Source organism: Colossoma macropomum, unplaced genomic scaffold, assembly GCF_904425465.1.
Source record: "Colossoma macropomum unplaced genomic scaffold, Colossoma_macropomum, whole genome shotgun sequence".
NCBI lineage: Eukaryota > Metazoa > Chordata > Actinopteri > Characiformes > Serrasalmidae > Colossoma > Colossoma macropomum.
In genome coordinates, this window is record NW_023494792.1 from 51,103,839 (window position 1) to 51,127,381 (window position 23,543).

At 37.2% G+C, this 23,543-nt stretch overlaps 1 protein-coding gene across 2 annotated transcripts in view; it reads right to left on the reverse strand.

The window, feature by feature from the left end:
- The window catches only part of tfec (transcription factor EC), a 61,394-nt gene extending 42,030 nt beyond the window's left edge, over positions 1-19,364 (reverse strand). For both annotated transcript variants that reach the window (XM_036577494.1, XM_036577493.1), the window contains exons 1-2: positions 19,318-19,364; positions 5,185-5,370 (exon numbers count right to left, since the gene is read on the reverse strand). In XM_036577494.1, the coding sequence (XP_036433387.1) occupies positions 5,185-5,361 (177 nt within the window). In that variant the 5' untranslated portion in view covers positions 5,362-5,370; positions 19,318-19,364. The remainder of the gene's footprint in view (positions 1-5,184; positions 5,371-19,317) is intronic.
- Positions 19,365-23,543: the final 4,179 nt, after the last annotated feature.

Consider the following 23,543-nt stretch of genomic DNA (forward strand, 5'->3'; position numbering starts at 1 on the left):
CTGCTCTTCTTCCTCCTTCTCAGAAGAAGCTCTTCTCTTTCCCTTTGAGAAATGTAGAAAAAAATAAACTGCAGTAGAAAAATTTTTTTTGTAATCTTAGCTTGTTTTTCCTTATAAGAAATAAATATTTTTATCCAAATTAAAGATGGGGTAACACTCCAAACAAACACGTTTATTGCTCTATGTCCTGATGTTGCACAATTCACAGACCTTCATTTCCAGTCTAAACAGCTATTTTACAGTTATTCATTCACCAGAGATATTTCTGAGAATGTAGTCCACTTGCTTAATAAAGAGGAAATTTAAAAAGGAGTTTGCAAAACTGGAAAAAATATTGACGGTCTAGAGACACTGGGGCCCCTAACAGCCATGCAAGACCTGATAGACCACCAAAACTGTCACCATCAGACAAACAGTACTTAAAGCTTTTATCTAAGAGTGAGAGGAGAAAATCAAGCTCCAGTGTTGCTTCAGATCTGAATAAATCCACAGTTGTTTCAAATAAGACAATGCTTATAAAGGGATTATGAATGGTTTAAAATTAGTTTAATAATGGTTATTATTTAGATTATAAACTTTGCAAAAGTAATTCATAAAAAAGGTGATCTGTACATCTGATGAATATGAATATCTGATCAGGCTAACAGTTTGATGCTGACTGATGGAGAAGACAAAGTATATCAGTAAACATCAAAATATGAGGCTTAACAGTATAAATGAATGAGCAGGTCGCTGTTCCCCTTTAGACTGCCCTTATAAAGGGACTGGTCCAAAATGAGTTTATTAATGTTGTCAATTAGGTCAGGTGATGTTTGCCTAATAGTGACCCCACATTCATTTACACTGTTAAACCGCACTATGAGTCTGAAAGGATGTGTATCTGTCAAGAAGCCCTTACTAAGAAAAAGAAACAGACAAAAAAGAAGGAAATTTGCAAATCAAACAAAGAAGCTGCTGGTGTTCTCAGAATTGTGGACTGACCACCCCAGAGTCCAGACCTCAACATAACTGAATGTGTTTGGGATTATGCTGGATTAGCAGAAGTAGAAAATGCAACCAACTTCTGAGACTGTACTTTAGAGGTGTGGAAAAATCTCCCTGCAGATTTCTTTTTAGAACTGAAAGCAAGTCTTCTGAAAAGAATGGAAGCTGTAATAAAGGTAAAGGGTGGACACACTAAATACTGAAAATGTTCATATTATATTTAGTTGTTGAGGCTTCTGTTTTATTTTTTAGTAAAATATATGCTTTCTGCTTTTTTCCTGATGTACTTAATGGCTGTTTTGGTTGTGAATTTTGAATAAATGAAGGTTCATAACCCACTTTGTCGAAGATTATAATTAATTATATTATATATCAACTGTAACACTGATGTAGCTGAATCGCCACTGTGTTTCTCAATGTATTACAATGCACTGATGCATTAATACACCTCTATTGTGCAGTTTGGACAGAAATGTGCCCACACACTGAATGGCATGATTACAGTGACACAGGCTTCATGATCTCTCAGCGCTTAGCTGGGACTTATTGCCCAAACAATGCTGCCACCAAATCCACAGGGTCAGAATTCCAGAGAAATGATTCTTGAGACACAAAGAGCCTTTTGGGTGGTTTTTGCCTCAATGTGCGGACATCGGCATGCGTCTGTAATCACATTATGGGGTTAAGCGCCAGTAGCAGGCAAGAGAAAAGCTCCAGGTCTCAGCTCCAACACACATGCATTCACTCATGCATATACAAAAGGTCACAAACTCACACACATACACAAAAACATAAAGAAGGGTTGGAGCAATGCCATAAAACAACCAGGTGCTTTCAACAGGTGCTCAGAATTTCTTACTTAAATCAGATGTACAACTGTGAAGAGCCTTTTTAAAGTTTACATAATGTAAACTGTCTAGACCAATTAAAGGTTTCTCCAGGAACTGTACATTCAGGCCAAGAATCATTTAGGAATCTTGATTTTTTAGTGTAAATGCAATAACTGCTGCCTCAGACTAACTTAAACTCCTTAATCCCTTAAAATCCCTTGTTACATACTAAGCCTTATTATTCAGTAACTACAGGAACTCCAATGCAAACTGGCTGAGCTATTCTTAGGGTATAGAAGTGTGTAATAAAACTTTGGGCCTGTCAGCAGGCACTGGCAATGTAAGGGTTTAACTATTCAGAACATTTTACATTTTAATACCACTTACAATGGCATTCACATGCATTTGAGGTGTCAGGATCACCCCACACTTTTAAAGGTCACATGTCCTATTTGTCCTCAAAGGTCCTCTTATGACATTTATGTGGTTTTATGTACCAAAAACAGTCATAATTCATTTTTACATGGCCATTTCCAAATTCTCTTCATCTCTTAAAATTACAGGCTGTTTTTGTTACTGTGCTTTTAAGACATATGTAAATGGCCTCTGTTCTAACTGACTGCTTTCTATTGAGCCCCATTCAAAAGGTTCAGGCGGTAATATGCTAAACACTTTATAACTTCAGCAGAAATGGGCAGGGCTAAAAAGCTGTGTGCTGAATGGGTAAATATATGTGTATGTGCTAGTTTTTTTTTAATGTCATCACAAAAACAATTTAGAACAGTTTTATGTCAAAAGCTTTTATCAAAACTGTCACAAAGCAAAGTCTCAGGCACCAGACAATGTATTCATATACATTTTGCAGGATAACTTTCTTTGATATAGCTTTTAGAAGCATATAAACTGTTTAGACGTCTGGTTCCTATCACCACCTCTGTGAATAATTTTGACTCTGTTTCTCTAAAACAGTACATTTCATGTTAAACCACTCTGAATGACTTTGTTTACGTCTTACATATTGAATAATTCAGAATTAAAAAAAAAAATAGTGAAAATCCCTTTTAACAGCACATGTGTAATTACAATGAGACAATTATCAAATGTTCCTGCAGTGTAATCCAGCTAAAAATTGTAATATTTAAATTCCATGCAGTCATTCCTTCTCTCCTGAGACCTGTTCAGTTTCCATGAGTCAGTACTGAATAGTTTGGGGGGAGAAATGAGTTGCAAATGGAAGAAAGTTTCTGAAATGGGGAGTGTGCAGTTTTAAATGAGAACTGTAACAGTGGTGTTGAACATGGATTTTCCTAAGTGGAAGTAGCTAGAGGAAGTGTGGGCTTAATTTTTCTGAATTGGAATCTGTCTGTCATTCTGCCATACAGACACTCCACATTCACTCCATTCCACTCCACCCAATTAAAATAACTGTCTTTACTGCTTCTATCAATCACTCACACACACACACACACACACACACACACACACAATCTTTCATACTTATTCAATCACTCACTTGTCCACCACCTCACACCACCTTGTAGGTCCCACTTAAGAATCATGCACTCATTTGCTGTTTCACGTTTCACCTCTGACTTCCATATTTCAGTCAAATGAAAACAGAAATTTTGACTGTGGGGCCTCAAATACTGCTCTCAGCTTAGTTCCTCTACTGTGTATCTCCACTACCTAAACCTGTCTCTAACATCACAACCAAGAAGTAGGCTTGCTTGTAGTGGGCTAGGGGGCCGCATCCCCCTCCTCAAGTGGCACAGCCCTAGTTAGCCAACTGTAATTGGTCAACTGTTGAGTCTTATGGACTGAATAGAGATTAGCCTATTAAAGTAAGTGCTCTAAATGTGGTCCCACTTGGCAGAAAACTTTGGTAAGATGGCAAGATTTAAAAAATCTAACTAGCCAGGTTGGTAACCTCACAATGGCAAAATAAAGTAGGTAATGATGACCACTCTTATCCAGGACATCACTTCTTCCAGCCCCTTCCCTCTGGTAGAAGATTCAGGGCCATCAAAACTAGCACAATCAGACATGCTAACAGCTTTTTCCCTGAGCTGTGTTTGCTCATTAACCACAGTGGGCACCTTGCACTTTAAACTTCCCTTACTGTATTACAGTAACTCCTTTGTAACATGATGCTTATTTGCACAACTGTACAAATGTTAATTTTTACAGGTCATACGATTCTGTAGTTACTATAGTATATGTCTACTCAGATCTACATACATATAGATACTTATATCTGCATATGTACAGATATTCACACTTCTCTTTAGCTCCTTTCACATTGGCCTTTTATTATTCTGTTCTATTTATTGTCTGTTCAGTATGTTACATGTCCTACATGTGTGCACTCAGTAAGACAAATTCCTTGTTTGTAACATGCACTCTTAAAAATATGGTTCTTCAAAGGTTCTTTAGCAAAGAAAATGGTTCTGCATAGAACGATGAACACTCAAGAAACCTTTTGCATGGTTAAAGGGTTCTTCGCATCATGAAAGTGTTTTTCAGCTTGATGGAGAATGTGCTACAGATGGTTCTATATAAAACCTTTTAGAAAAGGGTTCTAAATAGCACCCAAAAGGGTTCTTCTATTGTTATAAGCTTGACATCATAACAACAGACGATCCCTTTTGGGTGCTGTACTAGAACTATTTTCAAAAAGATTCTATATCGAACCATCTACAGCACATTCTCCATCAATCTGAAGAACACATAAAACAAGCCAAAGGGTCTTTAAGTGTCCATGGCTCTATATATAGAACCATAGAATATCATCTTTGCTAAAGAACCATTGAAGAGCCACATACTTGGCGAAATAAAGTGATTCTGGTTCTGATGACAGTGACGATAGCCATGAAAATGTCCAGAAAAGGGTGTAAACTAGCTAATTTGAACAGTGATTAACTACCTAATTCCTTTCTCTGCTAAGATAACAATGAAGTAAAACTGCTAATATTATTTATTAAAGATTTTCAAACTGTTGTTTGTTTTTTTCCTTTTCTTTCTTTCTTACCTTTTCTTTTTTAAGAAGGCAAAAGGCAGTGTCTTTTTTTTCAAGAAGGCAAAGCTAACAGAAAACTCTCCCTCCAGCCCAGCAATCCACCACCTTAATGTTACTACCGGCTGAACTTGCTGCTTCTTCAGCTCAAGCTGGTTTAATCTTTGCCCTAAGTTACACTTGCATTGGATCAAAGTAGGATACGGCTCTTTGAGGTTATCAATCCTTTCAGATCCTCAATGTACTTAACCACTCTGTCTTCTACTGTTTGCACATTTTCATAAGTCGCTCTGAATAAGTGAATCTGCCAGATAAATGTAAATGCAATAGCAGTTAAGTGAATAGGGCTGCATGTACCTTCGAGGAGGCGTAAGACTGAGTCCAGGCTGGATGCCGAAGGTGGTGGTAGGAGTCATACTGGGAACTGGAGGGGTAGGTGTGGAGGGCATGCCATGGACCGGGCCCCCATTCAGTCTGCTGGTTCATCCCACTCCTCGGAAGAGAAACAGGTACGCTCGAGTGAGTCTGGAACATTCCGGAACACTGGAAAATAAAAAGGAATCGTGATCAAATCCTGAGTAACACTGTATATCATCATATGACTAAAACTGGCACATTTTATTTGTGATTGTAATCCTTATTGTGTCCATGTCTATAAACACATCAACTGACCTATTCAGACTCTGTCCATAAATATGTCCTATAACTACTGATACTGTAACAGGCTTTAGATTTAGTTGATTGTTTATTTATTTATTGGCTGATGTTACAATAGTGACATATTCATCTTTGTTGTTCCCTTCCTACAATTAGCTTTAACAACATACAACAACAGAAACAGTCCAGCTCAGTATTATGGCATTTTAAACTCCAGTGCAATTTAGCAATAAAGCAATGCATTTTTTTATCCATAAACTACATTTACAGTAGAAAAATGTCTTCTTTGGTATGCTGATTATGCTTTTAGTGCTTCCAAATGAATATTTGGCTCTAATAAGAGGCAGAATGCAACGAATAAACCTCCTATTTAGACTGTCACACACAATCTGTTGATATATGAACCCGATCAGGATAATTTTAGCATCTTAGAACTACGGCTAACTCTTTGCTTCAGTGTTATCATCCCATATGATAATGTCGGCCATTCAGTTGCAAGTGACAGGCAGCATAACTTGGAGAAATATTGCGCTTGAGTGCTGTTGTCTCAGCATGACATTCATTTACACAATGATTCAATAACATGAATTCCTGTATTTTTAATGCCATTTACAGATGCACGCCATGATATCCTGCAATGTCCATGATATCCTGCAAAGCCTTTCAGTTAGCCATGCACCTGGGTCATGGCTTTTCACATGCATGATGTTCTATAAAATCCAAATAGATCTTCAGTATATATTCTCAGTAGGCATTTATTATCCCACTCATTCTGTGGCATGAAAATGAAGACACTTACAGGTCCACTGTGTCCACCTTCAACACAATCAATGCAATAAAAATAAATCTGTGCTTTTTTATGATTGATTGGTTTCACTGACCTGTTGATGCTCCACCCACTAACGCAAACCGTTGCTTTCTTAACAACTTTTGTCAGTGTGGACAAGCTTTAGAAAATGTTGAATTAATAAAGAAAAAAACATTCTCATTGAACCTAATGAGAAATTGTAGCACAATTTATGTCTTTTAGAGATGCTACATAACATTGAGTTTTCTGTTTAAGATTGGTAACACTTTACAACAAAACTACCTTATAAATGGTTTATTAATGGTTTATTAACCAGCTTATTAATCATTTGTTAGATCAGTTGGATCAAAATTGGATATTGAATTGAATCAATAATACCTGGCCCCACTTGTCAATAATCTGCAACCCATTCCATTAGATATGAGTATACAGTAACTCACATACACCCATGAATCATCTCTGATGACAATACTGGACCCTTGGTGCTTTTTTGGTTCGACACTGATTGCTACAGTATGTCATCACAGTGGAATGGTCAGCGGGTAGTGGCGTCCCACCAGGGCACTGTCCCGCAGCAGGGCCGCCCCTGAGGACAGGACTTTGTTGGTGCGATGCCTGCGTGACAGGGCCTGCCTCTGGGCCCATGGCACTCTAGGCTCTGCGGCATAATTGGCTTATCAGGAATATGTCTTTTGAGCAAGTGAGCGATTGTGCGATCCACACCGCTTCTCCTGAATGAAGATGGGGGCTAATGAATATGAGAGGGACAATGGCAAAGTGGCAAGGGACAAGGAGATTAGCCCGCATACCAGAGCTTTCTGTTCTAAACCCAGCCGACTAGACAAACTGAACCAGAACATTACACCCTTTCAAAGTCCCATAGGCTTTGGCAAGTGAATGTGTGATGTAATGCATGGTCTTGCCATAATAACTCACTTGCTACTGCATGAGCTGGTTATTATACAGCACTAAAATAAAGGAATGCATTGGATCTATTTGATTCAATTTGTGTCACCATTTTTATATGAATAAAAGATGTTACATCGGCACAATCGTGTCACAAGTTTGCTTACTTTTAGAGATAAGTGTGTTGATTTAATCTTTTATTCATGTGGACATTAGGTACACATTTTAAACAAGAAAATCTGAGGTTCCAGTCTATTTCATATAGTGTCCATTGGTCCATATATGAATGCATACACAGTTACAGTAGGTAATCTTGTTGAGATGTAGTTCCACAACTATGATCTTGCAGCTGCCCCTTCTTCATCATTATAATGTCCCTCTATTAGAGTCAACTTTGGGACCAGATCGTGGGCTCCCGTGGCCAGAGAAAGAGCAGAAAGGAGTGTGAGACTCTTAATAAGCAGAGCAGGAGCTTTCCAAAAAGGAGGAAAGGCTCTCATCCACCTCCACCTCATATGGGAGGTAATTGGCAAGTCCCTCTTTTTCTCTCCTCACTTCGCTTCTTCTGGGCACAGTGCAATCACCGTTAAATGTCCTCCATCTCGCTCATTCTCACTTTTTTTCCCCTTCCTGTCGCCAGCATTGCAGATTGCTGGTGCTGTATAATTGCTGATTCCAGAGCCTGGTCAAATCTGAAGATGGCCCGAAGGAGTAGGGTGAAGAAAAAAAAGCATAGTCTTGTCCATCTACATTCCAAGGGACAGTGCCTAGTTTAGCCTGTTCTATTGGAAACAATTGTCCCTGTCTGCACTTGACTCGGGTCTGTGTCTGTGTTGGCCACTATTTCTGTGGAGGCCTTTTATAAACTAGCAAGCCTGTATTCCTCACAAACAATAGAGGCATTTTGTACAGATAATAAACTAACAAGGGCTCTTTCGATAGAATAATGACACTAAACATGGGCTTTGTTACCGGCACCTTCTCTCTGTCGTTTTGCACTTGTTGGCAAATATTTTTAAGCCATTTACCAATTATAGCCTTTAGTGATACTTTAGCTAACAGTGAAGGCCTGTATCTTGTTGAATGACCTGTGTATGCTATTTTTGTTTAGCAACCTGCTCTAAGATACATTCTTACCATGGTGTTAGAGCAATATTAGCATCTTGTTTTTATTGCTGCTTTAGATTTTTACCCAATTGTTACCCAAGTTTGTCCATCCAACATGCTAACTTGGTCTCCTCTATCACATGCTACTGAGCTGAGAAGGTGGAGGCTAGTACATGTTTCTGCAGTGATGCATGAAGCTCTACCATATCTTTTCAAACTACCACTAATGCAAGGTCACTGGGGAGCTCAACATACTTGGAGAAGAACGCTAACTGTCAATTTTGTCAGCTTACAGATGCCCGTGTTGGCTACCATCTTGCAGAGTAATGGAAGAAGAGGGAGTTCCATTCTACTCAATCAGAGAGATTGAAGCCAAATCTCTTGCAGACTCCCGGCAACAGATGGAGTCTGTGTGTGTGGTGTTAATACATAAAAACGTATGGCGTCGTCTGAAAAACTTCAGAAATTCAGTATGACAGCTCTGACTTTTAAATGACTATATCAGTCTTTGTAGGGTGACTCACAGCAGTGAACGAACACCATATTTTAGCTCATTTTTTCACCTGACTGACCTATTACATAGTGCACCTTTATCATACCTTTAGACCTTTTTATAGGCTATAGATTTTTTTTCCTTCTTCTGAAAAGTTACCATTTTGGTGATATATGGTTTTAATCTGACAGTGATGTCACATCAAAATCCATTTTTGACTACTACAAATTATGCATTGCTATCATAATTCTATGCATTGCTTTTGCTAGGGCATTAGAAGACATATCACAGGTCTGTAGCACAGGCCCACCCTGCACGTGTGTGTGGTTGACACGAAAGCTATAGAATGAAAGAGAGAACGAGACAGAAAAAGAGAGAGTGAGAGGGTATGTGTGCTAGAGTGGTCTCTCAGGATGTGTTATAGTCTGATGAGCTCTTCTTTCCCCACGGGCCTCATTAAAAGGCTTCCGTCAGGAACAGCGCTGTGTGACGCTGCACACTTCCACTTTCAGCAGCCTTTCAGCTCACAGCTCCTTTCCTCCCACCCAGGCCCTGGCCAAAAAAACCGAAACGCTCCTGTCCTCTCGTTTATTCTCTTGGCCTCACCGTCTGTCAGGCGCTCACAGCACTTTGTTGAAAGCCTTTCAAGTAGAAGCACCTATTTATTTGCTCTTTTCACCGCTAATTCTTTTGCTTTTTTGTGTCTCTCAGGCTTCGCTCCAGCTCTGAACAGAGCAGCATTGGCTGCCTTCAGTGTCAGAGCCTACAGTCACTGAGCCAGGAGAATGGACAGGCTTAGAGACGGAGGACTGGACCTCTGCTCTGAACCATAGTCTGCTCACACGAATCAGTCTCTATGGGTAATGCTTTATTTTAAGGAGCACATATCGTTCTTTGTTCAGTGAAGCCCAAATTAGATCATTCTAAGTGGTTTATTGACTATACATTAAAATTCATTAATTGTGACCTGTCTGAAATTTGAGGTCTGTTATGTAAATATTATTAAAAATTGCATTATTAGTAGTAATTAAGGAATAAACACCCTAAAAGGGAATTCCCCAGAGTTTTCAGAAGTTCTGCGTGTTTCAGTCGTTGAAATGTAAAAGTCATTCAGAGTGGTTTGATGTGAAATGCTTCACTTTAGAGAAATTTACTGACTTGGATTTCTTTACAGTGGTGGGAACCAGGGGTTATAATGTCTACAACAAAAATATAGTCATTTTATTTCCTATTCAAAATGACCAGTGAACCTACATCTGTCTTCTGAGTTTTTATATTTAATGTTGCTGATGGTAAAAATAGGTTTTCTTTGAGGACTATTTCATAAAACAACGTTGTTTATTCATAATCCTTTCATGTAATAATATTCTGTGAGGTAGCCTTTAGAGGCATTGAACACATCAGATATTGGTTCCTATCACCCCCACAGTGTACAATTCTGAGTAAGTTTCTCTAGAACAGAGCATTTCACATTAAAATACTCTGCATGGCTTTTTCTACATTTTAACTTTTTAATTATACAGAAATTTAGAAAAATCTGTGAAATTCCCTTTTTAGACCCTTTAAGAAATAATCACCGAAATTCACATTTTACTGGACATTTTACTGGACAAAATTTCTCAGATACTTTCCCAACTTTAGGACAACTCCAGTGGTGTCTCTACTAGGCCCATCACAAGTCTTACATAAACACCTAATCACAATAAATTGAAATAATCACAATTTTTAAGCTGACTGAAATCATCGCAGTCATTAGATTTTACAATTAAATAATGTCACAACAAGCAAAAAAGTGAATTGAGTGTATGAAGTTGGAGCAAATGAATGTAAATAAATTTAAGCATTAAATGCAGTCATTGAGACACATACATTATGGGACACATCATTTCTAATGTGGTGCTCTAACATTTAGAGGCCAGTGAGAGTAATGTTGTTTATTTGTGAGATTTTTAGCTATTTCTAATGTTTTTAGCATGTATGCTAGCAGAAAACTCTAATTTGTTATATTCAATATCAAAAACATATTAACTGTCAAAAACAAAGGTAGCTTTGCATGACTCAACACATGATTCTGTGTAACTGCAGACATTGGTTGAAAATAAATATAGCTAGGAAGCAAGATAGCTAATCAGTTAATTTGGCCACTTCATGCTTGTATGTTACCAGCTGAATATGGTGAACAAAAAAACAAGACAAAAAGCAATTCAGTTATATTGTCAATCACAAATATTTATACAACAATCAACCGCTAGGTAAAATTTTGTGAGCGTGAGCTCTAGTCCCAACTTGTTTTATCTATTCATTAATCATTTTAAGACAGGTAGCATAACAATTTCACTATAATTAGCATAATGCCAGTACCTTTATTTATATTGCAAAATGGTGGTTTAACTTGGGAGATGTTTTTTTTTTCAAACTCTGCATTTTAAAAATCCCAGACACAGCAGACATAATCTCCTATCTTATTATCTTCAAGTTTTAAAGTTGATGAAAACTCGTCAAATAAAATATTACACTAATGACAGTGAATAATGACAGAGATGAACATGCGACTGTTTATTAGGAGGAATAATGTTTGGGCGGCTGACACACCGGCTTAAGCTTTGTGAAATGGAAACTGAAACTGGGGAACGGTAACACAGCATGAGACACTGTCACAATATTCTTAACTTCCCGCTTATTGTACTTTAGTTTTGTTTTGACCTTTTCTACATCAGTAACAGTACCTGAGACAACATAGTAATGGCCTAGCACCACCTTAGCAACCACCTGGAATACCATAGCAACATCTTAGCAACACCTTAGCAACCATCTGTGACACCATAGCAACAGCATAGCAACACCTTAGCAACCTCCAGAGATTTCTTAGCAATGGCCTACCAACACCTTTGCAACCATCTGGGATACTATAGCAATGGCTTAGCAACACTTTAGCAGCTACCTGGGATTTCACAGCAATAGCTTTGGCAAGTCAACTTAAATATCATAAAATTTCCCCTTCTAGCTAGAGGCTAAAAGTGCTAAATGAGTTTCCAGTAAGTGCATTTACATCCTGTATTCTACTGTAAACATTGTTTAATGGCTTGGCTTTCTCATTCCAAAAACATGCAAGCTTGGAATATTTAATTTGAATTTCATAATACATTATATAATATCTAACTGATCCTATTTTAACAACCAAATGTAGATAATTTAATTCTTGTAGGGAAGAGTTTTTAATCTTTTATGTGGTCAACTATCATGAATAGAGACAGAGTTTGTGATGCACATTGACTTCAATTAACTGCGCTTAAAAATATGGAACACATCTTGAAGTAGTAGTGACTTCAAAACAAAAACTCTTAAACTCTAAAAACTCTCAACACTAAACACTCTTAAACTCTAAAAACTTAAACTCTTATTTGATCTATATAACAAACCCAGCTAAAACAATAAACTTGACACTACACAGAATCAAATACTGCCAATTGCACACTGATCAAATAATAATATAGTTCATGCTCAATAATTTGCATAACATGGTCTTAATAGTGTCTATTGTGCATTATTACAAACAATAACACAATTACTAGTAACTTTCACATAACAGACCTCCAATAACATACTAATAAAAAAGCTCAATGCATAGAGAATAAATTCCTGCATTTTGTTTGCTTGTATCTACTCAAAATTTAGCACATGAAAATGATTAAATACCTGCAGTACATTACAGGGTAGCCAATCAGAACAGAGACCATTTACATATCTTGCATTAGAAGTAGATTCAATTCTGTCCCATTCCCCATTGTCAGCACATTAAAATGGCTAGTACACTACAAAAATGCTCTGTTTGAACTCTCTGTATTTTTCTGCTTATTTACTTGTCAACAATCCACTGTAATTACTGAGCAGTAGATTGAGGTTAGAACACTGACCTCATGGCAGCTAGCAGGCCTGCATTGTTAGCGCAGTATGTCAGAAAGAGAGATGAACTGTACGTCTGCTCTAATCCTGTTAGGACTGCATGCTGGCTTGGCGTGTGAGGTCACTCAGAGCTGCCCTCTGCATTCCCCATACCTGCCAACCCCAAAATGTGGGTTATGCAGACTGTGAGACCACTGCAGAAAACCCAGCTGAAGGTGAGTAAGACCTGAACAAAACTTATAGTGCTGAATGTTCATTTTAGATCATTTCCCAGAAGAACTTTCTGCATGACTCCATAATGAGCACTGTGCAACCCAAAAGCTTCAGAATATCCTAAACTGCAACCCAAAGTATACAACCAGGAAAAAGTGATGTGTAATTCTCCTAATAAATAGAACACCCATGTTTATGTTTGGCTTTCTGCAGGCTTTTTTATTCCTTAGAGGTCTAGAGTGGGCCTATTATCGTCATTTTGCTATCCATTCGAATTTAGGCCTACATTACATAATTATTTTTCTGTAATTATGCAATGACACAAGTAATTACATAGTTATGACATATCAATGAATTGCAATTACATTCAACTTACATAATATATTTAAAAGTATGTAATTATAAGCATGTAATTCTGTATTTATTGTTCATTTCAATGTCAAAAAATGACAAAAAACATGGCAAAAAATGTGAAGGATGTTTTTTCTTTCCTTTTCTTTTTAGAAAATGCATTTTTGCTTTTTTATGAGCTACAAGAGAGAAATAATTATAATACATATATTTTTATATATATAATAAAATATAATATATTTTTATATTTATTATATATAAATATAAAAATAGCCATATCGGAGCATATACACTGTGGGGGGAGTAGGGTTGTTGTTGTTTTTGTTGTTGTTTTTGATGCCTTATTTTATGCATTATCATTGATATGGATTGAGCTCCCGTTTCAGTAGAGGGCCTGAAAGCGCTCAGGAGCTGTTGACTGTCTCTTCCAGACGGGCAGGGAGAGGGTGTGTTTGTGTGTGTCTGGCCAGCGCCCCTCTTGAGCTCGTCTCTTGGCTGGAGAGGAGGAAGAAGAACTGAGAGTGGCGAATAGGGATAAGACAAGGCTTCCAGTGTCATCTCTGATTGGTCAAGGGTGAGCGGCGCCTCACCTCCGGCTGAACTCTGTCTCTGGCACTGATTGGACGAGGGGAAGCGGAGCTTCACTTGTGGCTGAACCCCGTTCAGCGAGACCGATCAGAGAGTCCAGCCGGCTGCTCTTGAGCCATCACTCTGGGGCTGAAGATCATGGAGAGCTCCTTCATCAGCACGTCGCTGTGATAGCACTCCACATAAGAGCACCAAACCCCCAGAGCTGGCTGCCATCAATGAGCCAATTCAAATCTCCCTCCCTGTTATTAAGCAATAGGACGTCTGAGTGTGAAGACCAAGATTTTCAGCCCATGCCCTTTGTGAACTTAGCTCTACTGGTCGAATTGCCTGTTGTATTGTAGCTCTAAGCAGTGTAAGTGTTCGCTTAGGGGCCTGAACCACCAGGGGTCCCACAATTATGATATAATAAATTATACATTTTTTATCATTTGCGTCAGTTATGTTGTTGACAGAAAACTATCAAGAAATCATTGATGATTTTCATTATTGATTCAATTTCCATTATGTTGGTGGATAATTTTGACTAATTGTCAAATAAAATAATTTTCCATGTAACTCTTTTATCTGATTATCTCGGATGCTATTGGCTCTCTTTCTCAAGCAGAGAAATTCTCACAAAAGAGTGGATTCTAAATTTTAAATCAATATCACAGTTATGTTCATAAGTAAAATAAGAGATATTTTACTATAATTTGAATTTGATTGAATGTTATTGCAAAAAAGAGCATCCTAACATGTTTGCTGTTTTTGTAATTTCTTGATATTGAAACCAGCCAAAAAAGATCAAAATACAGACTTGAACATGTCAGTGCAAATATCAATCCAATGTAAATACAATTATTACATAACAATGTAATAACACTACGTAATAACATTTAAACAGTTTAGCAAAACAACAGCAATACAACGCTTCTAAGAGTTGTTTGATGTTGATGTGTTTAGGTGCTGTACCTCTGTCTACCACAAGAGGTCATTGTATTCTGTGTATTTACTATAAACAGAATCAGTCACATTCTGTAGGCTCTTCACTGTTGATGAAAGGTTCGAGGCTTGGCTTTACTTTTTGGGCTTGGATTACTGTAATCTTAAATCACTTACACACTCTAAGCAGCAAAGAAATATTTTTATGCTATAGGCGACACGTTCAATCACGTCTAAATACAAACAAATGTCCACCTCAATGTACAAACTTCATTTTTCTACTTCACATCGGATTTAACTCATCGGCTATCAGCACTGACAGATCTCAATCAGGTGAGCAAGAAAAGTCTGACACTGTGTAGCGCAGTAGGTCCCCATGTTGAGGACTGAGCAGCAGAGGGGTCTGCTGTTGTTCTGCACTTGCGTGTGATGTTTGAGTAAGAAAAGGAGTGTGTGAGGAAATTGTGCAATAACAAACTCAACGAGAGCCTAATCGAGACTGATTCATTCTATGGCACACGGCACCTCCGCCCACACAAATGCCAGCAGGCACACTTCTCCTCCCTTTCACACGGTTCACCCTCCACCTCTACACACTGCCCCCCTGCTCTGCACACTGCACACACACTCGCTGCTGTTTAGAGGCTGCAGTTATCAGATGTCCACCACTGTTATGCAATACATCTCTACGAAAATATTTATTTCTCTCTCTGAGTCAGACCGAGTCTCTCTTTTGTCTGCACCTTAATGTTTTTACACAACATTGTGTGTGGAGAGGGATGAGGGTAGGAACTCTAATGGTAACATACAATATCTACATTTATTTAGTACTTCAATTGTATCTATATCTCTCCAACTTAGTCTCAAAAAGTTGCGAGCCTTCGTTATCCTGAGACCAAGTCATGACCGAGACCATTGATCCATTTTCTTGAGACTGATCTCTTCAAAACAATACTCTAGAACTATAATACTATAAAATACACAAACATAATGCTTAAAAAAGGCTAAATAAGGGCATAATAATGTACATAAAATGTGCAAAAGGTAATTATGTATAATACACATATAAAACTGCTCTGGAAAATAATGTAGATAATGTAGTTACTACTTAATAAAGTAGGAAAGTAAAGTCAGGTAATTGCCAGTTGCTGGCCTGATTATGCGTAATAAGAGCAAAAGTGCTCTGGAAAATGATTATCTCACTTACTGTTCACTCAACTGAAGCATTAAACAAAAACAGAAGTTTTGAATGCATGCTACCATAACACACCCATCCCTCTCCCCCTCCCCCACACACATAATGTTGTGCAAAACATTATGGTGTCTAATACACACAAAAATGTTTACTTCACTCTAGTTACTGCTTAATAATGTAAACCAATTAGCAGTCAGATAAGCACCAATTACTGGCTTAAGAAGGGTTTTACTAGGGCACTTACATTAGTGTTACCAAACATTTTTGATTACATATAATTTTCATACTTTTATTCACAATAAAATAAGGATTTTCTATTATTTTGTTAAAATCATATAGGATACCAGGCATATGTCAGGCTGAAATCAGCAGAAAATGCTGGACTGGAAATCAGAGGGGAAAAAAGAATGAAACATATCCAATCCTGTGACTAATCAGATCCATACAAGTATCAGTAACAGCCAATATCTAAGGTTTCATTATCAGTTTTGGTGTCATTACTGGAAAATAAAAAGTGGTATTTTGCCATCTGTAGTCACCATCATAAATTACTAAAAACTCACTTTTTATCCAGAATTTGATGTGTTCTTGCTTATTTAGGAAACGTGGAGCAAAGGAAATGTAAAGCTTCTGATATTGACAATATGGTCAATAAATGATTGCCCTGCTGACAGACAAACTAGTGCACATACAAAAAATTAACCTAGGCTGTTGTTTGACTCGCAAAGCGAAGGCCAACATGAACTGCTACAGTATTTGAGGCTTAGGTAAGTTTATATACACTGACTCTACTGTTTCTGATTGAGTGGCATAGAATGTGTCATAATTAAAATAAGTTCATGCAACACTGCAACTTTTTTTTTTAGTATCAACACAAAGTAAACAGAGACTCTAAGCACATTTCTTCAGGCTGCTGACTACTAGTTCTGATATTTAGGCTTTGGTTGAATAATCACGATCATGACATGAGAAATGCAGCATCACCTTCAACTCACAGCAGACTGAGAGATTGTTTACCCCTTTGTTCTTTAAAAAAATAGCAAAGTACCTTTAAAATGCTTCCACCACTCTATCCAGCACTGCTTAGTCTGTCTCTCTCTCAGTCCTGTTTACTTTCCCCACATCCCAATTCCCCTCATATTCCCTCTCTTACAAGAACACTATTTCTCTGCGTTTTCCAGTCAGCCTCCGTCCATCACATGTCTGTGGTTTTCCAGAGCCACATCAAGCCGATTAAAATGCAAACAAAGCATTTACGCCTTTTAACACAACTTCTGCTTTTACTAAATGTTCAGTTTATATCACTAACTTAGATCATTTTGTTTTCTTTGAGACACTTCTCATCTACTTAGGCCACCCTGCTTTCCATGTCCATTATGCTGTACCTCTAACATGTCAGAGCTGTACATTTATGTATACATTAATGGTGGTAATTCTATAAACACACTGCTTGTTTTTTTGCAAAGTCATGGCCCACGTGTCATTGTGACAGTCATTCAAGTAACCAGCCTAAATGCCACACACTCTCTCCTGTGTTTGCACACCTCCATGTGCATCGAGTGCAAAAGAGTCCACATCCTCTCCAAACAGCCCCCCGTAATACGTGCAAAAAACCCCATGATTAGCACGATGGAAGATGGGTTTCCTGGACATATCAAACAAAATATCTGATGACCCTCAGAAAGAGGAAGTGTCTTTTATTGGAATGTTCTCTTGCTGTGTCACTCTGCGGTTCCTCGCTCACATAAACAACCTCAGAAAAAGAAACGCATGACTCACTCTAGGTGGACGTATGAGAGGTGCTATGACTTATGTCATATTTAAGAGACCCGGTCATTGCAACTTGGTGTTATTTGTGGTTGTCTATAAATCTGGAACTAAAGTTTGTACATATTTACATACATACACTGAACGGCCTCTTCATTAAATACCGTCTCCTTTTATCTACACTCTTTGTCCATTTAATAAGGTCCACTCACCATAGGATCATTTTTTTTAGTTCTATAATTACTGCTCTGCCTACTTTCTTAGCCCCCTTCCACCCTCTTCTTCAATATACGTTTTTATGCATTATGTTTATTTTATTAAAATACATTACAGACATCCCACTTTCATAACACTACTGAAACTTTATCAAATGTTATTTAACTGCTCACCATGTGGCCAGGAGGGACAGGGATGTGGCTGAAATGTGACAGCATTTTTTGAAGATTTTTATTTATAAATTAAACTCAAGATAAATCAGAATCTTTCAACTCCACTTAATAAGAAATCAAAAAAATATTTTGAAAAACTGAAAAAACAAAATGCCAAAAAGTTTTATTTTCATAAGTTGAAATTTAGGGTGTAGGGTTTGGGACAGCTACCTTCCAACAGAAGGTACCCTATATGTGATAATTATGTATATAAGTAGCTTATTACTATCTCAGTTAATGCCTATTATTTGAATAAATCATAGCATAATCCTTGTAAATATATATAATCTGAATATTTAAATATTTCATAGATTTTTTTTTTTTTTTTGACTTTTTGAATGTCATAATATACCTAGTAGGTCATAGTACGTCATAAGAGCTAAGATATCATTTTAATGGGGTTTTCATTTTTATCTAAAATGCATAGATACAGCTTTCCAACCTGTATTATATATATTTGTATTAATATTCATCTCTGATGTTAAGAGAACATGAATGATTGTCTATAATAAAGACATTAAATATCTGTTTACTCCTAATTTAGGCAAAATGTATTTACACCACAGTTTGACACCAGTGCCTTAAATTTCCTTGTTATAGAATATGATGAGTTGAATGAATAGCCATGCTGTTTATTTTCCACTTTTTCATTAACAATGGGAAATGTATATGGATATGTTTGTGACATAAATCATCTTGAGTTATTTAATGTCATTAGCTGAGCATGCCTAATATCACATTTCATTTGAAAATCAAATAATACACAACAAACAAATACCTTCTGTTTTCCTAACTGAATTAAAAAGAGGTGTGTGCTATTGTTTTGTAATCATCCTCTGAAATATATGATACAATTACTGCACCAGGACAGGACATTTGATATTTGTACAGAAGCTGACACCAGCAAATAATTTGATTGTGTGGCAGTTGCAGAGAAGTGCAAGGTAATGTCCAGTTCCACATCTGCGTTTATTTCTATTGTGTCTAGGAGCACCAGCGCATCGGAATCTATCCAAACATCCTTTTGCTACATCATATTACTGTGCTAATAAACTGGCTGTAGTGTTCTAGTGTTATTAAGCCCAAGGGAAATCTCAAGATATGTTAATATCATCAGTGTGCCTGATCTGAGTGAGATAAATGTTCTTACCTGTGTAAGGCCTGAGGGACAGAGCTTGTCTCCGCTCACTGATAGACAGGCCCTCTAGATCTTTGCATTTGCCAGTAAGGCGTCAGATATAAAGCTTTATCTATTTCCTCTTTTCTGTCTGTGGAACCGAGTGCAAAGGGAAGTTTCTACACCAACATCTCCCACACTGGGCGACCCAAATCTCAAACTTAGAAATCGCCATGTGATTCTGCTCTATTACATAAGCATGCGCTATACGTCATGGTTTTCTGATGTGGACTGATGATACATTACTGTGTTCATAACAGTGAGAATATAATATTAATGGTAGAATATATGTTAGTTTGCTTCCATGTTTCATAGAACTCAATAGCTCAATAATTCTCTGGTTTACTGCAACCTATTGCTGATACTGTAAAGTATAGGAACCTAATGGAAACAAGCTGTCAGTCCTAAAAAATATAAACCTAAAATATTTGAGAGACCAACAACTCTCCTAAAACTAAAGGTTCCTGAATGGTTCCTGGCTTGGATGATCTAGGAAAAACCATAACTTGGTATAGGACCCTTTCACACTTGGACATCTCATTTATGAAATGTTCTTTGGTTAAACAAAAGTGGTTCCTTCATGACATCCCTCCAGAGAACTCTTCTTGGCACCTTTATGTAAGAGCAAATGTAAAAGAGACTTTAAGATCTGTATGCTAGATAGAGTCTATGAAATGCAAATCCAAACTGAATGTCACTGTATAAAAGTCCCATCATCAACAATATGCAAGAGCAACATGATGCTCAGACCCAGAGGGTAAACTGGTAGAGTTCTCCTCTCTGAAGGACACTTCAGGACACAAGCTTTAGGTTGAGGGCGTGATTGGCTTGAGGACGGCATCCACTGTGATTCTCATCGGCCCACTTATCCCGCCTTTATCTGCATAATGACAATAATGATTCATTCCTTCAGTGCCATCAGGAGAAGATCAGCATTTGATTTTTCGTTCAGTGGTAGACAGACGTGTTTATTCATGATGCTATGTTATCATAGAAGGGTAGGGAAGCTCTCACTTGGCTCTCAAGAATAATGAGGAATAGACAGAGAAACAAACAGACACCCTAAAAATCAAGCTCATCTTCATAGCGGCCCTCGGGAAGTGAGACTCAAAAGCACTTCATTAATCTCTTCACTCTGCAATCTGCTCTTGGAGAGACTTTGCTGAAAGAGCAATCACAACCCAAGAGAAGAGAAGAGAAGAGAAGAGAAGAGAAGAGAAGAGAAGAGAAGAGAAGAGAAGAGAAGAGAAGAGAAGAGAAGAGAAGAGAAGAGAAGAGAAGAGAAGAGAAGAGAAGAGAAGGTCCAGTTGGACATGCAGCCTGTAGGAGACATGGCTATTGTGCCATTAGAAGACTGATATGTCATTATCTTGGAACCCAGAGCAAATCGATCTGCTATCATTCTACAATGCGTTAAATAAAGGATTGCCAATTAACACAATAAGCCTGACATCAGATTAACAGACGCAATTTGCCATATTCCGTTTCCTGTAGATTATTATGTTTATCATCAGAGTAGTGTGGTTTCTTTGATTTGGATAGAGGAAACAACAGAACTTCCTTCAACCAGTGTATCCTGAAACCACGTGTTAGTATGAGTCACCAATGTTTAAAGAGCTGTTCACACCAACAACATTTATTTCAAACCAGTGCAAAATCTGTGTATCTACTCTATAACAGGCTTAAGCACATCAAACTGTATGTCATCAGACTGCTGGTTCTACCATCCTATGAGCTGTTGAGTTGAATGAGTAATTGACTGGACATTTAAATTTTCATTTAAATTTTGTGTGCTTTTATTTTCTATGAGGTATTGGAACTCTTGCAGCACTGTGGCATTATCAGGTGATTTCCCATTGCTCATTCAAGCAGTGCTGATCTTTTTCATGTCTTTCGCAATTCTACAGAATGTGAGAACTCAGTTGGGCCTCAAGAGGAAGGAGGGAGAACGAGGGAAAGAGAAAGAGAATGCGGAGCTTGGATGATTCCATCACTGCTTTTGCTTCAGTCCATAAGGTTTAGTTTAGTTTATTATGTTTATTTTGTTGGGGACCACATACAAAAACATGAAACTGTTATTGCCCAGATCTGAATATTTAAATGTGGTGTCTGTCCACTAGGCACAGCAAACTATTATTTCCAGTCAAGTACAATTGTCTTAAATCTGGTCAGAACATATAATACTTCAACTTGTCAGATGGTGGATAAAATATTAAAAGATTATTCCTATTTGTTAACTTGTTTTAAGTAATTATTTTCAAGTAAAAGTATCTCATTATATTGGCAGACAATTTCCAAGCATATTTCTTAAAGAAAGTAAAACTATCTGACAAATTAAGTGAGATAATTTTACTTAATAAAATCACTTAAAGCAAGTATAAATGTCTAGAATTAGGGAAATAATCTTTTTAATATCCTTACAGCAAACTCAACATTTAAGATCCTGGCAAGGTATCATTGTTTGCAGTGAGGCTGTGACTCTTTGATTCATTGGTTTTCAATCCAAAAGTTTTTTTTTTTTTCTTTGTAAAGAATCTCCTCCGCTGCTCTGCTTAAAGACAGTTAAAAATAAATAAAGAGCTTCGTTTAGCTCTTTGCAGCATTGCATCCTCCATTCTTCACATTAACTCTGTAATATCATGCTATCTAAGTGAAAACAAAGTGATTGTAATTTATCACACATTTTTGTTTTAACGAGTTTGGTTTTGTAATAAATTGTGATTTGTTCGATTCATAGCATTTAAACCATACCAATTTTCTTTTTTTTTTTTTGCTATTACAATTGTTGCAGTTTTCTTTTACTGATGTGGGAGGAATTATAAATGGTGCATTGAGAAAGCGAATGAATCGTTACATCTCTATGTCCATGTCAAAGTTTGCCTGAGCACAAATACGAAGAACTTTATCAAATCAATCAATCCACTGGGCGAGTGAGTGAACCGAGTGAGTTTATTTTTGTCAGTGAACTGAGTTCATAATGTAGACCATGTACAGTTGTAACAGCAGGTAACATGTGACATGTTAATTGCATTAGGAGGTTGAGGTGACATTCATACAGCATATGCATGGTATCATCCTCTTTGAGAAGGAGAATTTTCATCTATGTACATGTATCTGCGTATCTCCATTATGAGGACACTGGCAAAAGTCTACCTTGGAGGGTCATTTTCTCCACTTTTTACCTTGTTTTTGATTTAGATGGATCCCTGTTAGATTACAGGGTCAGATACTTGGAATGAATTAAGCTAACTCTGTGTTCATTTAAGAGCCAACCCTGACCCCAGTTGCTATCATTGTGTTTATTATTGTTACTGTTCATCTTATGAATTGTTGCCTTTACTTAAAAAAATCAATCAACTACAACAGGTATTTAAGACATATAGACTATTTCTGGAAGTGTGCAGGGAAACAAAAGAAGCTTGAAGATTTGGTTAATCTGTAATTCAGAGACAAAAAAGTATACTTAGTTTTGTTTGAATAATATTTTAAAAGTAATATATGGCCACTAACAGATCAGAACAATTTTTGTTTTTGTGCAAGAAACCACAAGTATTACAGTTGTTCTCAGTCTAGCCTATTAAATTCACTCTATTGGTCACAAGGGACTATTGATTTTTAACCAAACAATAGAAAATCCAAATGTGATTGTGACTAAAAGTGCTTGTCAAACTTCCACTGTTAGATATTTCAAGGTGTAACTATACAAAATGTCCATTTCTACTGCATTTTTTGCCTCATCATGCCTTTAAAGGAGAAGCTGAAGAACAAGTGTCTTCAGTAATTAGCTCAGATCCAGTCTGGCCAATGCACTCTTAAAAATAAAGCATTTTTTTTTTTTTTTTAAAGAACAGTTTTTGCATTAATTAACCTCCACAGAATGTAAAAATGCAATACTCTCTTGAGTAGAACCTTCCATTATGTGGAGGCTCTTTCAACTTTAAAAAAGTTCTTTACATGGACCTTTATAAAAAGTGGTTCATTCCAAAATGAGTCCTTTGAAAGGTTCCAAAGGGACCAAAAGTTGTTCTCTCATGATGTCGCTCTAAGTAATCTTTTGGCATCTTCATTTGAATGTAGAACCTTTACACTGTGTAGAGATTCTTTAAACTTTTAAAAGGTTCTTGACACTCACTGTTACAAAAATGATTCTTTAAGGAACTAATCCTTTCGAGGGTTTATTTAGGGAACCAAAAGTGGTT